This window comes from Triticum urartu, chromosome 6, assembly GCF_003073215.2.
Source record: "Triticum urartu cultivar G1812 chromosome 6, Tu2.1, whole genome shotgun sequence".
Lineage (NCBI taxonomy): Eukaryota > Viridiplantae > Streptophyta > Magnoliopsida > Poales > Poaceae > Triticum > Triticum urartu.
This window is the reverse complement of record NC_053027.1, coordinates 294,498,077-294,520,409: the sequence shown is the minus strand read 5'-3', so window position 1 is coordinate 294,520,409 and position 22,333 is coordinate 294,498,077. Positions and strand designations below refer to the sequence as shown.

General features: G+C 45.2%; 2 protein-coding genes and 1 long non-coding RNA gene across 7 annotated transcripts; 1 reads left to right on the top strand and 2 right to left on the bottom strand.

The window, feature by feature from the left end:
- The first annotated feature begins 610 nt into the window (after window positions 1–610).
- Window positions 611–3,847, top strand: LOC125513297 (methylthioribose kinase 1). The gene is made up of 6 exons (XM_048678376.1): window positions 611–904; window positions 970–1,279; window positions 1,365–1,539; window positions 1,619–1,820; window positions 2,636–2,850; window positions 3,333–3,847. Exons 1-6 carry the CDS (start codon window positions 707–709, stop codon window positions 3,505–3,507), a joined length of 1,275 nt encoding a protein of 424 aa, XP_048534333.1. The 5' UTR covers window positions 611–706; the 3' UTR covers window positions 3,508–3,847.
- A 1,564-nt stretch (window positions 3,848–5,411) lies between these two features.
- Window positions 5,412–7,042, bottom strand: LOC125513296. The gene has a single exon (XM_048678375.1). It carries the CDS (start codon window positions 6,961–6,963, stop codon window positions 5,620–5,622), a length of 1,344 nt encoding a protein of 447 aa, XP_048534332.1. The 5' UTR covers window positions 6,964–7,042; the 3' UTR covers window positions 5,412–5,619.
- Window positions 7,043–14,837: 7,795 nt separating this feature from the next.
- On the bottom strand, window positions 14,838–21,047 carry LOC125513295. Of its 5 annotated transcripts, XR_007285852.1 has the most exons (15): window positions 20,847–21,047; window positions 20,466–20,581; window positions 20,314–20,372; window positions 19,479–19,621; window positions 19,182–19,221; window positions 19,017–19,078; window positions 18,663–18,812; window positions 18,458–18,536; window positions 17,035–17,202; window positions 16,446–16,665; window positions 16,017–16,167; window positions 15,788–15,912; window positions 15,485–15,707; window positions 14,938–15,096; window positions 14,838–14,852 (listed from the first exon to the last, which is right to left on the bottom strand). It is a non-coding gene; the product is annotated as an uncharacterized LOC125513295 (long non-coding RNA). The 5 variants fall into 5 exon arrangements; XR_007285854.1 differs by lacking the exon at window positions 14,838–14,852 and having other exon boundaries at window positions 14,948–15,096; window positions 19,182–19,236; XR_007285853.1 differs by lacking the exon at window positions 14,838–14,852 and having other exon boundaries at window positions 14,948–15,096; window positions 16,017–16,171.
- Between the last annotated feature and the right edge of the window lie 1,286 nt (window positions 21,048–22,333).

The following is a 22,333-nucleotide window of genomic DNA, read 5'->3' as shown; positions in this document are numbered from 1 at the left end:
CTTTTTCTCCGGCTCTGTTGTTCTTAACCCAACACCCTCCAATCGGCGTCATTGCGCACTCCTAGAAATTAATGAAGCAATGGAATTCCTGCTCTCGGTAGTTTTCTCGTTTCTTTTTTGTGTGGCTCAAGATTTGTAAAATAGTGAAAGCAAGGAATTTGAGATGCTCATGTTCTATCCCTTGGAGTGGAGCGAAGAGAAGTACATTTGGACTAAAACTTTCAGAGAGAAAATGTATGGGGTTGCTTTACCCCAAATAAAATTCTACTAGTACGTACTCCCTCCGTTCTAAATTACTTGTCTTGGATTTGTCTAGATACAGAAGTATCTAGCACTAAAATGAGCCTAGACAAATCCAAGACAAGTAATTCGGAACGGAGGGAGTACTAGAGATAGTTCATATGTTTTTCATCAAAAATGTATGGCCCAGAGTCACGGGCGCGGTTGCTCTCACTCTCGGAGCTCTCCTAGTCAACGGGAATCCTGATCCTTATTTCAAAAAAAAAAAACGGGAATCCTGATTCCAATCCAACGCAAGTGGTCACTGTTGCCAGATACCCGTCCAGGTTCAGAGCACGCACTACTAATACAGAGCGGCAGCGTCTCTGTTCCCGCACGCACTCTCCGCGACACCGTAAACCCCGGCCCCTCCGGCGATTCCCCACTCTCTCAGCCCCGATCCACTCCGCCGCCGCGCCAGCTCGCCATGGCCGCCGCCGACGAGGCGCAGGGCTTCCGCCCGCTGGACGAGGCGTCGCTGGTGGCCTACATCCGGGCGACCCCGGCGCTGGCCGCCAGCCTCGGCGGCCGCGTCGACGACCTCGCCGTCAAGGAGGTCGGCGACGGCAACCTCAACTTCGTCTACATCGTCTCCTCCGACGCCGGCTCCGTCGTCGTCAAGCAGGTCCGTCCCCCGTCCCCCTCTCCCCCCTCCCCGTCCCATCCGGCTCTGACTCTGATCGGAATCAGGCGCTGCCGTACATCCGCTGCGTGGGGGACTCGTGGCCGATGACGAGGGAGCGGGCCTACTTTGAGGCCTCCGCGCTGCGGGAGCACGGCCGCCTCTGCCCGGACCACGTCCCGGAGGTCTACCACTTCGACCGCGCCATGTCGCTCATCGGGATGCGCTACATCAAGCCGCCCCACATCATCCTCCGCAAGGGCCTCATCGCCGGCGTCGAGTACCCCCTCCTCGCCGAGCACATGTCCGACTACATGGCCAAGACCCTCTTCTTCACCTCCCTCCTCTACAACTCCACCACCGAGCACAAGAAGCAAGGTCGGCTGCTCTGCTATGCTGAATTCTTCTGCCTGTAAATGGGGAAAAATGTGAAATTTATGGCATGTCTTGATGTGAATTGCAGTTGCTCGCTACTGCGAGAACGTGGAGATGTGCAGGCTCACGGAGCAGGTCGTCTTCTCGGACCCATACATGGTCTCCAAATACAATCGCTGGAACTCGCCATTCCTCGACAAGGACGCCGAGGCGGTGCGAGAGGATGATGGGCTGAAGTTGGAGATTGCTGAATTGAAGTCGATGTAATCGGCTAGCTCTGAATTTATGCAGATTGGTTGGTGCTGCGTATGTTGTGTTTCTTATCTGAATTTTGCACTGCAGGTTTATCGAGAGAGCCCAGGCCCTGATTCATGGAGATCTCCATACTGGTTCCATCATGGTGACCCGAGATTCCACTCAAGTGATTGATCCGGAGTTTGCCTTCTACGCGCCGATGGGTTACGACATTGGGGCCTTCTTGGGGAACCTGATTCTGGCGTACTTTGCACAGGATGGGCATGCTGATCAAACGAATGACCGTAAAGTATGTATCACAGTATTATGGCCTTTTAACCATATCTTGCTGGCACCTATTTTTACTTCAATAGTAGAGTATGGCATGCTGTTTCTGTGGTAGGCCTTTTATGTTAACTAATACTCCCTCCGTTCCTAAATATTTTTCTTTCTAGAGATTTCAACAAGTGACTACATACGGAGCAAAATGAGTGAATCTACACTCTAAAATATGTCTATATACATCCGTATGTGTTAGTCCATTTGAAATCTCTAAAAAGACTTATACTCCCTCCGCCCCGAAATACTTGTCAGAGAAATGGATGAATCTAGACGTATTTTAGCTATAGATACATCCAATTTTATCCATCTCTCCGACAAGTATTTTGGGACGAAGGGAATATTTAGGAACGGAGGGAGTATGTTTCTTTAATGCGCTCCTGTGTGATTACTGATTACCTTATCCACCATTTACTATTTATTTAGAAATTCTTTATTAGGATAAATGTTTGAAATATGTCTTTTTTGAAAGAAGGCATATACCCAGCTTAAGGAATATGAGGCTCCTCTGTACTAGAAGAATGAATAATTAATACCGTAGGATGATGAAGATGCTGTAGCTATCATATAGCGGAGGGTGGTTGACTGAAAGAGCATATCACCTCAAATAATTGCCTTGTTTGGGATAACCTGCCTTATTATAAGTCCGTAAGCATCTCTAGCATCTTCAGTATTACTTCATGGCTGTTGCAGAAGTGTCAGTTTATGATATAACACATCCTTCCAAGACATATTTCTTCTTGTCCCAGTAATCAAATAGGCACTTTGACTGCCCACCTTTTGCAGGCTTATAAGCAATGGATATTGAAGACCATCGAAGAATCATGGAATTTGTTCCAGCAGAAATTTTTGGGACTCTGGAATAAACACAAAGATGGGAATGGGGAGGCATACCTGCCTGCCATATACAACAACCCGGAGCTTTTGAGCGTTGTACAGAAGAAGTACATGACAGGTCTACTTCATGATAGTCTTGGATTTGGTTCAGCCAAAATGATCAGGTAATTACTTACTCAATTTCTGAATATATCAGTTATTTGTTGAATGTAATCTACTCCTGACTACGGTAATACATCAAAGCTTCTCTATAACTGAAACGACTCAGAGGTGTATTAAGCTAGTCCAATGCATAGGTTTCAGATTTCAGTTCTGATATGGCATCCTGTTTCCATAATGCTATGCAGTGACAAATAAGCATAAATAGCTTACAAAATGTACCCTGTTAAGGACTAAAAATCTCATTTGACCCGGAAGACCAGCCTTAATGATTGCAGCACAAAACAAAAATTGATCAAATGTGCTTCAGGAATGCTATGCAGTGAAAAAAATAAGCATAATAGCTTACCAAATGTACCCTGTTCAGAACTAAAAATCACATTAGACATTGATTTCATACTGCGCACATATTCTCGTGTCTTATGCATGCTGGACTCTTGACTAAAAATCATCGACTTTTGTTGCCTATACTCTCTTCCCTGTGCAGGAGAATTGTTGGAATTGCCCATGTCGAGGATTTTGACTCAATTGAGGATGCCAGCAAGAGAGCATCATGTGAGCGCCGTGCGCTTGATTGTGCCAAGGCAATCCTGAAGGGGCGACGCCAATTTGAGAGCATTGAGCAGGTTATTGTGCATGTCCAATCAGTAAATCATGACTGAGAAAACCAGCCGTCTGTTCTGCGTTTCCAGTTGAGGAGACCTCGGTTGATTGTTATCGGGATTGAGTACCCACGCTCAAGTATCGAGATGTGCTGCTCTTTGTAAAACATCCATGGGTCAGTGTGGCTTATATGTATTGTGTAGTGGGCTGCCTTCAGAGATACCTATACTTGGGTCGAGAACATCCTGTGTGTATTTCTAGTGCAAGGCAGGCTGCCTTGCAGCATAGCTGCGAGTTGAATAACAGAATGTACAATGTATCTCAACGTTGTACAATTATCCATAGATACAGGCGCGGTCGCCACCAATAAAACCCTATCTGGGGTAAGGGTTTGGCCAAGCTGATTGTTTGTACTGTAACACCTGTTGGTTGATGTTAGCCTGGCTAAATTACACATTTATATTTGAGAAATATAAAAAGAAGAGCACAAAAAGTAACCAAGATAATGATAAATATTAGCACATTCACAGGAAGCTGGCATGGATTCATATAATATAGGTCTAGCCAACATAAATTCTGATAAACTTACTCATCTCCTACCAAATACGTACTTAGCATCCAGTGCAATGGCACTGGAGGCTTTGGCGATCAAAGATGGGGTGCAGTTGGCTTTGTGACCTCGGCCTGCACAAAGTTATTATTGAATCTGATGCTTTGCAGATAGTGAATATGTGGAAAGCAAAATCATATGATCGATCAGAGATTGCAGCGACACTGTATGAAGTTCTGGAGCTTACTGCTAACATGGAACACTTCCAACTTCAGTTTACTAAGAGAGAAGCAAATGAGCTCGCACATCTTTGCGCAAAGCAGGCTAATCCAGTTAGACGAAGATATTTATGGATTAACTATGTTCCTGTGTTCCTTGTAGCTTGTATCAGCAAGGACAATGCTTGTGTTTAATATATACAGGTTTTTACCCCGCAAAAAAAAAAAGACACATGGTCAGGCAGGGAGGTAAATTGTTCTGCTCTTCGTTCCCAAACCGTTGCCTTTGTTTACGTCTCCACCCGCCTTCGGATGGTGCACGATCAAACATCAGGAGCTAGGATTTTACCACCGAAGAGATGTTCTCCAGTAATAACCAAGCTGAACTACTGAATCCACCCGACAAATCCAAAGCTTGACAAGGAACCACACCTCCGGAATCCAAGCTTGACAAGGGATTTTATGAGAGAACCCAAGCTCATTGACACTCCAGATCCATGCTGCCTCCAAGGCTTTACTGGCTCTAAGACACCATTTGCCCGGAACTAACTATCGCTGACTGAATTTAACACTAGAATTTCAGAGATTCAGAGGAAGTTTGGCTTGATTTGCTAGGTTTATATTGCCAAAGGGCACTAGAAGCTAGGGTTACAACCCAATCACAACATGATAGTCCAAAACGGAAGGAAATGGTGGTTTTATAGCCATTACACCCAGCGCCCAGGTGAAAAGCAGGCCAAAAGAAATAAAAACTGGAAGCTGCATTCCATTACCACTCTGATACTCCTACCTGTGGTGAAAAGAATGATTTTTTTTTTAATTTTCAATTGCAAGTGCTCAGTTTTAACTTAGTTACAACATTGTAAGTGACTTGAATATGAAGAGCTTGTACTTGACCAAACTGCTACTCCCTCCGTCCCATAATATAAGATTGTTTTTTACACTACACTAGTGTAAAAGACGCTCTTATATTATGGGACGGAGGTAGTCGTATTTTACTATTTTTGTTCATTACCAAACTGTAGTTACTTGAAATCAACTCTGGAAACTGAACCGGTATTACTATATACCATATGATCTACTTAGTCTTGTTTCTACCTAGAAGATTGGATTGGATTCTTCAGCTAGCACAACAGTTCAAAATTAACATCAAACAATTATATGGTCAGCAGCAAATCTGAATACTAGATGCAAATGGTCCAGAATAACACCAGGGAGTTAAAAATTAGGGTACGTTTCATCATACAATAATATGGATTATTTAAGCTGACTTAGCACTGGAAGAGTCAGTACTCCTTGCTGTAAACAGGGAGCAGTAACGCTACACTGATAGATAGCAAATTAAGTGCCATAATGCATGCCTGCATACACTAGCTAAAGTTGAGAATGACTAGCTGAATCATTCAGAGCACCTCCTCGATCCTCTGATGGTTGTTGAACATGTAACGACCGGATTTGTGCTTGATCATACGGAGGCCACGGATCAGCCCTTTGCCTTTGCCTTTGCCGCCATTCTCGCTGCCACTACTGTGGTCATTGTCTTTGATGGCACCATTTCTGCTATTCTTGCCTTTGCCGTTGCCGTTGCTGTAGGCTACTTCCATACCAGTGAAGAGGGCGAATTGCTTTTCAAGACACATCTCGTTGGATTCCTTGTCGAATTGCATGTCATCCAAGAAGTCCACGACCATGAACTTGCCAGAACCAAGGCTGATGACCCTGGGCTTGAAAAATTGGTTTGGCTGCCACTCCTCTGGCAGGTCATCGTGCACCCAGATCCGCATCTTCTCTGGCGGCGGCTCCTCCCCTCGGACGACGCCAGAGAGGTCAGCAGCGCAGGGGAGGCCGTCTGCGACGCCGAACCAGAGTCCAAGCTCAGGGACGTAATCTGCCTTGCCATGGAAGGGCATGAGCCAGTCGCCAGCTTTGCTCCACTGGCGAGTCGCCATGTGGAAGCAGTAGGTGCCATCGCCCTCTGGGCCAGAGATGGAGAAGCAGATGGTGTCGCCGACGAGGGCGTGACCATAGACGAAGTCATTCCTGTGGTGCGTGATCCACGGGGGCAGCGGGAGGATGTCGCAGTGCCAGAACCTGTGAGACACGAGGGACGTGGTGATCCCCCTCCACACCAGGGCCTCGAACTGCGGGCGTACGTCCGCCTTGTTGGGATGGAGGACGCTATCGATGATGTAGAGGTCGCCTGCGTCTTCGCCGTCAAGGAGGTGTAAGTCCGTGGGAGGGACGGAGATGGCCAGCGGCGCCTCCTTGTACCCGTGGAGGCTTGGCATGGAATCGATGTAGCGGGAGTGCCTGGGGACTTGGCCGTCCTGGGTATCGTTGTAGTGGGGGCTATTGACGATGTTGAAGCGTATCATGCGGTTCGCGCGGTCGACCATGACGACCTTGCTCTCCGAGGCGGTTGGCAAGAAATGAACGCAGCGAGGAGACCGGATGGAGTAGGAGACTTCCGGTGGCTTTATGACCAGCTCGGTTTTTGGCGGACCGATCTTGGGCGCCGCCGCCTCCGCCGTCGCCAGATCGGTGTTGCAGATCCTTGTCCTGCTGGTGGCCTCGGCCTGGGCTGGCGTCAGTGTTGGCAGCACCTTGCCATGAGCGGCCGCCTCTTGTGCCGTCGGGTGGAAAAACTTCACCTTGGAGAGCTCCAGGTTCAGGCGCCGCAGCGAATACGCGCGTTTGACCCCTTCGAACAACCCCAGGTTCAGGATCCGCCGCATGCTGCCGCTCATCCTCCTCCCTCCGACGATCACCTGCGCCTGCGATGGAGGGTAACAAGTAGTAGAATAAGGACAAGCAAATCGAAGCAAGTTGACACAGATCTACAGGCGGCGGCGGGAGCAGAGGGGCAGAGCGGCGGCGGCACCTGTTGGAGGAGGTACAATAGAGGGGGAGGATCATCCATCCAGACCCTACTGGTCTGGAATTTAGCTAACTGGGCCAGTTCATGGGCTATAGAATTTGTTTCCCTATTCGCATACTCATACTTAACCCTAACAAAGTCTGACTCCATAGAAAAACAATCATGATAAATCGCTGCAGCAGTAGGCCTCTCATTCTTCATAATTTCTATTAATTCACTATTATCAAAACTCACAACAACTCTATTACAACCCATGGATTCAGCTAAGAACAAGCCGTGTTTGAGCGCCAAAGCTTCAGCCGACAAAACATCTTGAACCATATCCAAACGTGCATTACACGCGGCAATGAACTTCCCCTTTTTATCACCAATGACTGCACCCGTAGTTCCTCTCAGAATGTCTAGGTCAAAGGAAGTATCAACATTTATCTTAACACAATCACCTGTTGGAGGAGCCCATCTCTCCTTTCTCCCCCTTGCATTAGGAACGGTAGCAGAACTAAAAATCTCTATCTCTACTACACGAAAGAAACGTAAGGTTCCGTTTCCCCTCTTAAGTTCTCCAACCCCCTTTGTACGATCCCCCCTCCCCTCCAGCGATTTTTTTTCTCCCCACCGGTTTTCTCCCTCTGCCGATTTTCTTTTCTCCCTCCAATTGACTCTATCTTTGGTACTATCTCTCTCTCAGTTTACAGGGCGTGCGCGTACCCCTAGGTCGTTAATTTGACTAACCTAATACAAGTCATATATTACAAAAAATATACCAACATAAACTTCGGAGTTTCTACTTTCAAAAGGTATAATTTTTGTGTTATATAGTTTATATTAGGGTGATAAAATTAGCAACCTAGGTATACGCGCAGGACTTGTAAACTGAAACGGAGGTGGTAAAGAAATAATTCACATAAGGCAACCAAGCGCAATCAATCAACAATCAATCCAAACGCAATCAATTCATGCATGGCAATCAATTCAGTCATGACGGTGATCAATCTCCTTCCTTCTTTCAATCAAACGGTGATCAATCTCCTTCCTTCTTTCAATCACTTCCTTTTTTCTATCACCATGGTTTACTTCGCGCCAATGAAAATGAAAATAGTCAGATCAGTCAATATACGTCTGTATACCATGCCAATACAAAATTCCAGCGCTTCTATTTCCCGCCATATACCACTATAAAAATCATTCTGCGTTCTGAACCATGAGTCGTGTTGAAGAGAAATAGGGTCTTGGCGCTCATGGTGATGGGACCCAGGATGGGTCGTCCTGGCTCGAAGAGGGTCATGGCACCACCGCCTGTGAACTTCGTTCCCGCTCCCATTGGCCCTCCACCGCCGATCGCCAGGCAACATTTTATCCATTCCTGCTTTTAGTTATTATCATAAGTAAATATACAGAATTGTGCTCTTTGTCAACCAATTGCAGACATGTAAGGTTCAGCAAAATAGAAAACCTACATATATACAGTAGAGGTTGGGACGCAACGGCAAAGGTTTTGTATGCTCGCATCAAACATACCCGGAGTGGAGCAGCCATCTTTCACGCCATCCTCATCGTCCAAACTGTAAGTATTCAAAGAAGATATGCTATCAAGTGATCTGCTGATAATATATTCAACATGCTGCTCATGTATGCAATAAATTTCCAGGGGGTCAAAATGGATGCAATTGCATTTGATCCATTTCAACCGATCGCATATCGCTTCAGCGACAACCTACGTGCCGGCTCAGTATACTTATTCAAAAAACTTGGTTTTGAACCAGCAGCTATGCATCTGCCAGTTGCATTGCCGGTGCCATGTGACTTTTACATCGTCCTCCACTCGCGCACTGAAATACTTCTTGCCAGGGCCAGCATTAACACCCCTTCGTTGCTGACACGATTCATTGATTTTATAGATGTATACAGCCTCAGAAACAGGATGCTTGCAAGTGCATTATATCATTTCACAATGAATTTTGCTGACATATAGTTGAGCCAGACTTTCTTAACAAATTCACACCATTTTTCCCTAGATGTCATTGGCACAGTGATGCATGTCAGCAAAATAATGTTACACAGGTCAGACGACCGTACCACGCCATACCGACATGTGGTCCTAATGAACACTCGGTAAGAACTCTACTTAATGTTTAGTACATTTTATTGGCAGTGGGCTAGCATTTTATTGCTCAACCAGGAGGGAGTTTATCTACCTACGTGTCTGGGACCAGCATGTGTCACGCCACTTGATGCGGTGGGGACTAGCAAAGCAGGGGCTCTGGACTTTAGGTGCCACACTGCTTGAGGTCAACAGAGCACAACATGGGTGCTTGTGTAATCGAAGAACGTTTAACATGACCATCTTATATAAAAATATGTATTGTATGTTGTTTTATTAAACCAATTTTGTAGGGTTCTTGAAAATGGCATACATGAGCTAGCTTGTCTTCCAACCAGACAACCAGCAGTCCTACGAGCTGGCAGCCTGCCGTGCGGCACTAGGAGATGCTCTAGGGTCCTTGCAGAACCGGGCCAGCTTGATTGTTCAACGAATGAGCCATGTTCACGTTCAACGAATGAGGAGGGTTCAAGTCTGATGCAAAATTCACTTCGATGCTCTAGCTATAATGATGTTCCAATGTTATTATGTTCGCACAGCCACTTAGTGTTCGTCGCCTCTAAAACAGCTTCACAAGGATCTATTTTTATACGTATGTCATCATTATAAATCCAGCTGGATGAAAGAAATCAATGACAGATGAGATTCTGTCCGGGATCAACTGCTATATATATGTTCTTTCCATTTTTTCCCCACTAATTCCTTGTGTAATAATGCGCATTAACTCTAATCTAATTAATTAATACGGGATCACTTTCCTATCCATGGTTGCATACAAGTCTGATTCCACGCACACAATGTTGGATAACTTGGCATACGAACCTCACGCACTCTTCGTGGCATTGTTTTCCTGCTGATCTTTCCCCGCCTCCAATTCAATCAGCTCGACTATCAACCCGGGTGCCACGCGGCTAAGATAAACGCACGCAGACTCCTATCTAATTTGGTTCGGTAAGACCTATGGTTTATTCATGTTTACCATGTATAATTAGCCCCATGTTTGTGAGCATCGACTCTATGCAAAGCGCATCCTGTTTACTATTTGGGCTTCGAGCATAATAGAATAGTATACTTCAGACTAATACATGAGGTTGCAGAAATACACGTATCCTCATATAATCGGTGACTGGGATGAGAGAAGGGGGGCTCCATCCCTTTGCGATGCGCCGGCTGCAGCTCCTCTCCACGCCGCCGGAGCAAACTCCAGCACACAGAAACCGCTCAGCCTCCGTCTTCCGCGCGGAGGCCGTCTCCCGGCCGGCCGTCACCGTAGCGCGAGCAGCCGCCGTTTCCCGGACACCGTGCCTGCCATCAGTGGCAACGCCCCACGCAGCCCCCATCACCATGGCCAGGACGTCTGCCTTCAAGGACGGCGGCACCACATACTCAACGAGCACAGCGGGGTAGATCGACGCCGGACGCAACATCGCCGTCGAGCATCCCGAATTGCCGGCGCGGCCACGCCGGCAAGGAATTCGGCGCCGACGCAGCCGCTATCTCCTTCCTTTCCGTAAAATGACGGCGAAAATTGGAGGATATTTTGGGTAGGGTTTCCACCGGTGCTGATTTTGCGATCGTGTTGTTGATCTGTGCCGTCCAGAGGATCGGACGGTGCGCATAGTGGCACAGCGGTGCTGGCAGGCCCAAGTTGGGCCAATTTAGAATGGACTAGTAAGCGTGCACGTGCAATGCACGTATAACCGTGAGAAAAAAAGATCTCATGTATACATAGTATGTAGATTCTGCAAAAAGCTGGCATCAAGACTGGCTGCAGGTCACGTCCGCCTTCTGTACCCGCTCACATCTTTTATTTTATTTTCTGCAAATAACTATCGATTGCCGAGTCATTGTCAATTTTTTTTTTGATTTTGCTGCGAGGATAGCTTTTCGTTGGGAATAGCTGCTGTGTGGTGCAAATTCCTCTCGTTTTGCAAAAACATTTAGCCTAGAGCTTGTTCGTTTAATCCCTTACCCAAGGGGGCTGGAGAGGTTTGAAGGGGATTGGGGAAGAATTTGACTTACAGGGTATTTAATCCCTCACAATCCCCCTTAAACCCAATTCAACCGAACAAGGCCCTAGGGATATTGAAGGCTAGGCAATCTCTTCGGTTGGGTCTAATCCCTGCCGATCCTGGCACGCAGTGCAATGCTGCTACCTGCTACTAGCACTCAGGTGGATTTTATATGAAAATATTTGTTGGGCATATGAGCAACATGCATTGCTGTACTACCACACACCAAGTTACCTGTCCGTACCCTTGCCATTGCACATGATGCTAACAATCGTTAAAATTTCTTACCTGAAAATCTGATGGGGTCATTTTTAGACCATGCCACAGCTGTATGCTTCAGAGAAAAGAACAAAGATCACAGGACTTATCAGAAAACTTAAAGACCGGTCTTGTTTTATCGTATCAATTGATGTATTTTTCAAACAAGGCACCAACTGAATTCAGTCAACAACAATCATTTTAAATGGTGTACACAAGAATCAGTAGTTATCTGATTTTTGACAGTAGAGTGGATCTTGTTTTAACTACTCTGAATTCTGTCAAGATGAGAATGCCTCCCCCTTTCCTAGAGCAGCCTTCATTTAGTTTCATTCAGTTTGAGCATGGGACCTCTACATTTTCTTTTTATTGGACCTCCACAGACTAATGGTTGTATTCTCACAGATTGATCATGAAATGTGGGGGCATCATTCATCAAAGCATTGCCATGAATTTTGACCATGTCTTGTTCCATTCTTGCTTGCTTGCTTCTTTTGGTGTGGATTTTACTCAAGGTGGGCTAGATTTTCCCACAAGGTGAGCTAGATTCCTGTTTGTAGGATGTTGTATCATGACAGTAGACATACTAACAAGCCACTAGTAAGATTTTTACTGTCTCTAAATTCAGTCATGAACTATGAACTCTGAAATTAGTACTGTCTCAATAGCATTTTAATATTCAAGTTAGGACTGCACTTTTAAAGTGCATTTTAACAAAAAGTATCATGTTTAACTGAATTTTCTGTGCATTTTAACACTGCATTCTATGTGGGTGCAAAAGTCTAACAACACTAGAACTGAACTGATTGATCTACACATGTGTAGGAGGAGCTAGATCCTTTTCTCCAAAATTTTGGCAGACTTATTGTGACATAGAGTACTGAATGAGTAGCTACTGAATGTGTACTCAATAAATTCAGTTAAACTTGGACATGACTGCAGCCCATTTAAACTTGGACTACAAATATTGGATGGATCCATTTAAATTGACAGAAAACTGAATATTCACTGTAGTCTCAATTAACTGAATTTTCCGAAGCCATTTTCCTGCTCATAAGTTGACAGAAAACTGTTTGAAACAAATTTTGACACAAGTTGACTGAAACAAATTTAGAAATCATAGTACTCCTGTGATTTAGAATGCATCTTTAACTGAATTTACTAAGTGTCATACACAGGAATTCTGCACGCCATCCAAATTGATTTACTAAATATTGGATGTTCAGCACTGTAAGTCAATTTTCTTCCTTATTTCGAAATCTGTTTGTTATGTAAGTCATTTTATTTAGTTAAGTATAGACAGTATTATTTCTTGCAAATTATTGTGTGACTATTCTGGAGATGGTCTTTAAGTGTTCCTATCTAGACTTCTTATTTTAGGCTTTTAGCTGATCCATTCCATGAGATATGCTAGATTTCAGCATCTGTATTGATGAACCTTTGATGAAACTAAAGAAAAACTGAAAGTGTCCTTAATAGCATGAAATGGACCTCTTAACTAAATAGAAGCGATTTCTTGTCATCCACAGTCCTTTTATTTGTTCCATGCTGATAGCTTTGCTGATTTAACATTAATAAGAAAACCATATTGATTTCAAATTTTACACGCAGCTCCTGAGGTGAAAATAGATTGAAAGAGATGTCATCATCAGAGGATGAGCAAGTTGAACACGACACTGTAGAACATGAATTATTTTCCATGCCATCTGATGCCATGGAGCATGGAACAAATAGCAGCAGCAGCACATAACAGCAGATCAATCTACAGATCAATCTACAAGCAATTGTACCTTCTTCAGAGTGCAAATAGCAGCAGCAGCAACACGGCACAGTCACTTGGACCAGCAGCAGCAGGAACACGGCATGTTCACTTGGATCAGCAGCAGCAGCACAGGCAGAGGAGCAGCAGCATCAACACGGGCAGAGGAGCAGCAGCAGCACGGGCTAGCTCCACCGGCGGCAGGGGAGAAGCAGAGGAGAAACAGAGCAGCAGCAGGCACGCAGGGTCGCAGGCAGAGGAGAAGGAGCAGCACGGCAGCTGGTGGGAGCTCGGCGAGACTTGCGGGAGATAGAGGAGGACGCACGCAAACTCTTGTCCACCAGATCATGGAGGCCGGTTCCGGCGATGCGAGATCACGACGGGAGGGATTGCGGCGGCGCACGGGAGGCAGCTCAAGGTGGACTCGCGGGAGCTCGAGGAGGACTCGCGGTAGCTCGAGGAAGATGAGAGGGAGCTCCTGCTCTGCCGGATCGTGGTGGGAAATTCCGGTGACGTCCGCAGGTAATCCGGCGAGAGGGGATCGCCGCAGCACAGGTTTGGGCGGCGGTGGCGGAGCAGGTACTTGGCGACGGCGGCAGCGTCGAAGGTACGTGGCGACAGAGGCGGAGCACTTCCTGATGGGCGGCAAATCACGCAGCTTGGCGGCGCCGGCCCCTAGCGACGGCGGAGGAAGAAGACGGGGGTGGAGGGACTTGTTTGCGACTGTTTTGAGCCTATGAGGGCCTTTTTGCAAAATTACCAATGAACTACGGGCGCGACATGTTTTTCAGGACGGAGGGAGTACTACACAGTTATATTACTACAACGGACACAACAGTATATATCTTCATCAGTTATCTACTTTTTCCTACACAGGACTACGATACATTTTCCTACACAGGACTACGAAGCCATCTCTATGTTCTTGTACAGGGCCTTGAGCCTCTTTGCCGTCTGGATGAACCCCAAGATCACCTGCACACATTTTTTCACCATCCAGCAAATCATATCAGAAATGAATCAAAAGCTTAGCATGGATTCTATTCTATTCTTTGCTGATCAAGGATTACAACATAGCATGGTGCTTACAAGGTTCAAGTGCTTCTTGGATGGATCAAGCTTTGTCAGGTTCATTCTATGCAACAACACAAAACAGAATGAATATCCTTGGATCCAAGGCCAGCAGTATTTCAGATCCTGAAATTATTGTGGAAGGGAAATATTTTGTCAGATCCTGGGATTATTAGGTTCCCAGGAGACACACATACATGGTACTGAATACACCAAGAATCAAATTATCTTTTTACCTTGTCAACAAATTAGTCACGAGTTTAGCAAAGCAATCACAATGAGAACGACTTGACCACACTCCTACCTAACTAACCATGGCCCATTGCCATGTGATCCCAGCCAGAAGCAGGATGAGATGATCACACGCCTTTCATCATACTATTTATGGCCCAATCCCATCTTTCAGACGCAAACTACTTGTCATGTCGTGATTAATTACCGCTCGCAGCTTCGAGGTCGAGTGAAGGTTGGCCCGGCTGCTGGACATCGTCGTGCACGAAGACCATGGCCTTGTGTGCGGACCCTCAGCTTTGTTGGCTTCTGGTACTCGATGCTTGCTGTCAGCAAAACACACAACAAGGAAACATTCAGTCTGATTCTGCAAAACTTCAAAGCTGCAAATTATGGCATAAATGGTCTTACAGTAGTTCATGTCTTTGTCTCCCATGTCAAAGCTGCCGCAGAACGAACCGTTGCCGCCATCGATCTCATCGTCGTCCTCGTTGCCAGTTGGAGCTTCCAAGACACTCAGGGCATTCCTCTGCGACTTCACCTCCACACCATTCTTCAGAATCTGCTTTTCTAATAGGATAATAATGTCTCAGGGATTAGAACAGGATACCATATTTGGATGGATGTTGGTTATATGCATCTTCAACTTTCAAGCTAGTCTGAAATTGCTTGCTTGACTAGCTAGCTACTTTCTGAAAAGAAAAGTGAATTAAAAAGGCATTATTCCTTTCACTCACTCCATTGCAATTGTCAATCAATCTCTATCAATATAAAGAAGCAGGCACTAACTACTAGCTAAGCAGAGTTTCAGTGGGATGCCTAAATAAATAAATAATACTCCCTCCGTCTTAAAATAAGTGACTCAACTTTGTACTAACTTTGTACTAAAGTTAGTACAAAGTCGAGTCACTTAATTTGGGACGGAGGGAGTAACTGAGAGGAAGGAAGCAAGACTGACCAGCCAGTGCCAGCCTCCAAGGCTAACAGCCTTCTTGACCACACCCTGTAGGAGGACCAGCACGGACTTTGTTCGGTTGTTACCGGGGACGACGACCTTGGTGTGCCTGGGAAGCACGGTCAGCTCCTCGTCGCCGCTCTCGTAACGGGGCAGCGACAGCATCCGCGAAGAACAGACATCGGTCCCCATCATCATACTGCTTCACTGGCCTGATGTCGTCTCCCTGCTGAAAGAAAGGCGTGGCACCAAATTCAACCAATCAATACACAGCCAGCTCAACACAAGGAATGCAGTAGACAGCACCATGAACCCAAAAGTTGCCAAAATCAGCTCAAGATTGGCCCGGCTGCTGGACTTCGTCGTGCAGGAAGACCATGGTCTCGTGTGCCAGACCCTTGGCTTTGTTGGCTTCTGGTACTCGATGCTCGCTGTAAGCAAACAAACAAGAAAACAGTTGGTCACTTGTGCTATTGGCAGTTTAAAGCATTTTGGCCACAAACATTGCAAAATGCAAATCATGACATGGTCTTACAGTAGTTCATATCTTTATCTCCCATGTCGAAGCAGCCGCAGAACGAGTTGTTGCTGCCATCGATCTCGTCGTCGTCCTCGTTGCCAGTTGGAGCTTCCAAGACACTCAGGGCGTTCCTCTGCAACTTCACCTCCACACAATTCTTCAGAACCTGCCTTTTGCAATAATATGTCAGAAATTAGAACAAGATACTACCATATATATCTTCAACTTCCAAGCTCATAATACTACTAGTCTGAAACTTGGGCAGTTGGGTGCATGAAATTGCTTGCTTGACTAGCTACTTTCTGAAAAGAAAAATGAAGTCAAAAGACATTATTCCTTTCACTCCATTGCCATTGTCAATCAAGACAGAGAACCAGCCACTAGCTAAGAAGAGTTTCAGTGGGATGCCTAAATAATAATTGAAAGGAAGGAAGCAAGACTAACCAGCCAGTGCCAGACTCCAAGGCCAACAGCCTTCTTGACAACACCCTGTAGGCGGACCAGCACGGACTTTATACGGTTGTTACCGGTGACACCGACCTTGGTGTGCCTGGGAAGCACGGTGAGCTCTTCGTCGCCGCTCTCGTACCGGGGCAGTCACAGCATCCGCAAAGAACAGACATCAGTCCCCATCATCATACTGCTTCACCGGCCTAATGTCTCCCTGGTGAAAGGAAGGTGTGGCATCAAATTCAACCAATCAATACACAGCCAGCTCAACATAAGGAATATGGTATCAGTTAACTCTCAACAGCAATACAGTAAGCAGCACCATGAGCCCAGAAGTCCCAAAATGAGCTCAAGATTTACAGCAGAGTGCATGAATCTCAAGATTTATTATAGCAGAGTGCAAGAATCAAACAACGATATTCCGAGGATTAGTTAAACCTAAACAGTTGATGCAGTTACATAAATCCAAAGCTATACCAAGTTACTGGCAGCAAGAATCACTTTATAACACAGCAGAATTCTCATCACTAGGTAATTCATAGACTGATCATGAAAAAGGGCAATTCAATTCACACTAACAGACCCTGTACAGGAGTATATCTTCATGGATTACTGGCGTCCGCATTTTCTCATCACATGCTGCTCCTGTAGCTCTTCACACTAACAGGAACAGGGGCCTCTGAGTCTTCATGGATTTTCTCACACATAACATAACTCTTCTTATTTCTTCACTTCACCAAAGGCACCTACCCTGGTACCAGCAACAACAGGCAGAGGAACAGCTCAATGACCATATATTAAAATAATACGAGGAACAGTTAATTAAGAACAGCTCAACAACTTGAGTATGCTTTCTTTTTTCGAGAAAATGCAAAAGAGTTTGCGTTTCATTGCATTGAACAGGAAGACATCGGGGGTACAACCTCCAGAAAGGAGGGACACACACACACGACCGTCCTCACTAAGTGACTACAGCCAGGTGAGGAGGTGCCCTCAACTACAGACACGCAACGACATTAGGCCTCGCCCAGCCTTGCCTCCAGCTAGGTGAGTAGTATGCTTTCTCATTGTGTACAGTTTTCTATCCAGACGATACAATAGCTCCTATTCATGAGTCTATGCTACCTCGTTTGTTGGGGATAGAGCTTCGGTGCCTTAAAGGCACCTACCTTTGGGTCTATTACAGGTGGGCCAGTCACCTGTTAGGCCCACCTGTCATTGGCCCAAAGGCAGGTGCCTTAAGGCACCGAAGCAGCGTCCGTTTGTTGGTGTTAGAATCACTCGTTCCTGCAGCTAACTAACATCAGAGTACCTAACAGGGAGGTCTGTGTACACAGCTTGAACAATAGCATCGATTTTATGACCATCTGTGTGCGCCAAAAGCTCATCAGGGATGGTTATCCAAGGAGTTGACTCTCCCTCAGGTGCCGTGCCATCACCTACACTGAGTACCCACTGTTCAATCCATACAGTCCCTGCAGAAGCTTGATCTCTAATCTAATGACAAATCCATAGAATCCCTGCAGAAACTTGATCGCTCGTGAGGCAGCCTGTTCGTATGCACCCATGCATCCCAGGCACCCAGAGCTCCAGAAGAACCTCCTCTGTGGCACCAAGGAAATGCCATCCCCAGGATAAAGTGCACACGAGCACCCCAAGCAGCCGTCACACACGTGCAAACCTAAAAGGAAGCAACCATCACACAATACAGGAGGAACTGAAAATAAAACTGCCAAACATAATAGAGAAGGGCCAATTGATCTAAGAAGACCGTAATGAAAAGGCTGCAGAGAAGCTCAAACTGCAATGCAAAGGCATGTCAGAGAAGGGCTAATGAATCCACGTATTTAAAGGTGCACGCAAGATTCACAAGAACACGCATATCCAAAGGCGCAAAAGGAAAATAATCAGTCCACATCACCTCCAATAGGCAAGAAACAACATATCAGTTCATAGCGGCATTTCATCAAACAGGTAAAGAGCATCGAAACAGAAGGACGCCTCACCTTGGCACCAGAAGAATGAGCAGCGGCACAGCGGAAGATGAAGTAGGAAACCGACCAAACGAGAGCACAACCAGCGATCCTGCAAACGGAAGGAGGAAAAGGGAAGGAGGGATCAAGTAGCAACAAGCGGCAAGAAACGGAAGCAATGAGGCCATGCAAACGGTAGAGCAGAACTGATCTGGTGGAAGGGAACGCAGACCCGCACCTTAACCGTACGCAGCAGCAGCAGGGATGAGAGGCATGGCGAGATGGCAAGCGGAGAACGACGAAGACGATGCAGTGGAGAGGTGACGACATGCCCCGAATTAGGCAAGCGAGCAGGCAGATAGAGGCACACACACAAGCCCTCCTAGCACTGTAGGACAGAGAAGCAAGTCAGTTTCTCACCACTCAGCAGTCAGTTTCTCATTGTGTAGTTGCATATACATAGCTTAGTACGTACATGCTACTTTAACTGAGAGGTAAACCTACAGTCATCTGCTCTCTGAATATATATTTATTGGTGCATCAAATCACTAGAAAAAATGATTGACGTATTATTGCTCAAACATGTTGCTACCTGCTGGGGGGCAGTAGTGGGTGAAATGCGGTCCCGGAGGCACCATCTTGATCCGTTTGAAGCTGGTTCGAGAATGATTTATGACAGAAAGGGGAGAGAAGAATCAACAATAGATTCTGTAATAGAAAATAAAATGAAAAAAGAGTGAACTGAATTTGAACCTACCAGCCCAATATGGTTATATGCATCCGCTTTATGATGGACACTGGAGAAAAAACAACTGAGAAGTGATTATATAGGATAATTGCACATTTTAAAATATCTTCAAAATGATCAAGAACTACGTGCAATTTCATATGAATTAGAAAGCCACCATATTGATCCACTCTTCAAAATATTCTTCCAGGACAATCTTCTCACAGTCATAAATTTCCAATCATAAATTATGGTCCAGGGTAGAGGTTCCTAATGATAATAAGTGTGATGCCTTGCCATGCTATGTGCAACCTTAGTAAATATTACCTTTCGAGGAGCATGGCTGTGGTGGTTGGCACCGTAGGATGATAGTGCAAGTTTTACAAAAAAAACCTACATAACAACAAGAGAACACAATCTTGGTCTCCTCACTCTGAATACTATCTTGCCCTCGTAATGTAGTACTGAAACTGAAAATAATATGCAGCCATTAGGCATTATTTTAGGACAAATGAGAATTGCACTGATAATTATTTTAGTTAGGCCTCACATATTGAAAGCAGAAAAAAGCTGAACTGTTTGACAAAAGCTTCACATTTGACGCAAGTATATCACTTAATAAGCAGTTATAACCTACCGGGTAGCAATACCATATCATCATGGGTCAGCAGTCCTATTAATTTTCATAATAAAATCACCATCACTAACTAACATAATCATTTTTTAAGCAATGTGCATATCACGTTATAATACTATTTGGCAACCGATCATAAACAGTAAGGAGCAAAGCAAGCGTGCACCAGTCCTTTCTAGTACAGAACATCATGGTAACATTAGGCAAAAAAAAATTTAGCTAGCGCCTTAGCTCTGATTTTCACATGCCTAAGACTCTTTACAGTTCATGCATAAACCCAAAACAGTATAATGATACATGCCTGAAACTCTTTGCAGTTCATGTATAAACCCAAAACAATATAATGATGAATTCCTAAAACTCTTTGCAGTTCATGTATAAACCCAAAACAATATAATGATCCATTCCAAAAACTCTTTGCAGTTCATGTATAAACCCAAAACAATGTGGTGATGCATTCCTAAAACTCTTTGCAGTTCATGCATAAACCTAACTTGAAGGCGTTGTGGCTTTTTCATAAATATTTACCTATAGTGTGCCCAAAAGGTTTAACTGGTGCATCTCTGAACCATGTTGTCAACTATGACCTGAAAGGAAGTAAAACGTGAAGAATAAGAAAGGCACCATCATGCAAGATCAGATCTGATCATCACTAATTGTTGCAAGCTTGAAGTAGGCACCAATTGGTCAAAGTGCTTCACATGCAGACAGAAATATTGCAGTGACATGCTCAACCGCGTGCATGTAAAATGCCAACCACCACATCTTCAGTTCTAGCCTTCCTATCAGCACAACCCTGTAATAAAATTAGAAAAGCCATTATACTAAAGATTAACAAATACTTTGCTGCACTAAAAGAACCAAGAGACACAGGCCCATAAAAATGTTTATTGCTGAACCAAGCAAATGGTATGGAGGGCAAGGCATTGTCTAAGAAAAGGCCATAGAGGGCAAGGGAGATGCTTGTTCTTCAGTAGCCACCAGGACTTTCAGTATGAACCACCACACCCCAACAGAGACGGGGATTAAATAAAAAGATAGTGGAGGAGGAGTGACTGTACCTGCGAGAGGGCCAAATACGGCGAGGCAGAGGAAGAGAAAGGGCGCAGCAGAGGCCCGTGCTCCTCCTGGAGATCCTTTCCTCGCGGAGAGATCCTGGCGGTGCGGGAGGGTGGCCGACGGAAAGGGAGGAGGCTGGGGTGGCTGGCGGCGGCCGCGGCGGCGGCAAGAGAGAGAGACCGAGCCCTAGCCGTCTCACTGGTTTTTTTTAGGTGGTCTCACTGGTTAGGGGAAGGGAACAGCGAATTCGAAAAGGCCGCATGGACAAACGGGCTGGCCTGGCCCGGCCTGTGCTCACGGCATGGCCCACACAGGAACGTTTAAATAAAACTTTGCAGGGAGCAACTAGCTAACCAGCGCTCATCCCGTCAAAAAAAAAAGCTAACAAGCGCTCATTTCTCAAAAAAAAAAAAAGCTAACGAGCGCTCATTTCTCAAAAAAAAAAAGCTAATGAGCGCTCTTCGGAAGCCTCGCAACTATCAGCACCACTTGGCGCACTATCAGTCATTCGCCACGTGTCGCGCTTTAGGCGCTCCCTTCGCATTTTGTTTTTTTATTTTATTTTTTTGCACGCGTTTTTGGCTTTTTAAATGGTTTTTTTCAGGTTTTTTCGACGTTTTGGTTTTCCACCGGTGTTCCTTAGCTTTTCGATCAAAACAATTTAAGCGAAAAATGCGTTTTCTTTTTTTTTCGTGAGAGGCACGGTTTTGCTTTCGCGAGGGTCATGGCCATGCCTCTCGGAAACGTAAAAAAAAACACATTTTCAGTTTTTTTTTCTTTCGCGAAAGTCACGGTTTTGTTTCCGCGAGAGTCACGGCCGTGCCTCTCGAAAATGAAAAAAAAATATGTTTTTTGTTTTTTTTCTTTCGCGAGAGTCATGATTTTGCTTCCGCGAGAGGCACGGTTGTGCTTTCGCGAGAGTCACGGCTGTGCCTCCTCGAAAACAAAAAAAATGTGTTTTCTCCTTTTTTTTTCTTCCGCAATAGTCACGGTTTTGCTTCCGCGGAAAGCACGGTTGTATTTTCGTGAAAGACACGGGTGTGCCTCTTTCGGAAAGGAAAAAACCAATACTCCCGGTTCGGGTTTGCTAAAATGCGAATATTTATAAAATTTCTGAACATTTGTTGAAAAAGAAAAAAAAATGATTTTTTAAAAGGATAAGAAAATAAAAAGGGAAACAAAAATGGAGAAGCGAAAAAGAAAAGAAAATTGGAAAAAGAAAAATGAAAAGACATAGGAAAAAGAAACAGGAAAAAATTGGTTCAAAGAACCTCTGAAAGGTTTTTTTTGTGAATCAAGAGCTTATATTACTCAAAAAGGGAAATTACATCAAACTGAATACAATCAGCTAGGAAAGCAGGCATATAATTAATCCATAGACATCTCCTTCTCTCCTCTGTGGCCTGTTTTGCGCATCGGTGAGCCGCTTCATTGGCTTCCCTATGTACAAAAGTAAGCTCACATCTAATAAAACCTCCCATTAGCTCTT

Excerpts from the sequence above, each read along its gene's own strand:
- LOC125513297 (XM_048678376.1), top strand. The coding sequence starts at position 707 with ATGGCCGCCGCCGACGAGGCGCAGGGCTTCCGCCCGCTGGACGAGGCG. Across the intron at positions 905-969 it reads GCTCCGTCGTCGTCAAGCAG|GCGCTGCCGTACATCCGCTG; the intron begins GTCCGTCCCCCG and ends GATCGGAATCAG. Across the intron at positions 1,280-1,364 it reads CACCGAGCACAAGAAGCAAG|TTGCTCGCTACTGCGAGAAC; the intron begins GTCGGCTGCTCT and ends TGTGAATTGCAG.
- LOC125513296 (XM_048678375.1), bottom strand. The coding sequence starts at position 6,963 with ATGAGCGGCAGCATGCGGCGGATCCTGAACCTGGGGTTGTTCGAAGGG.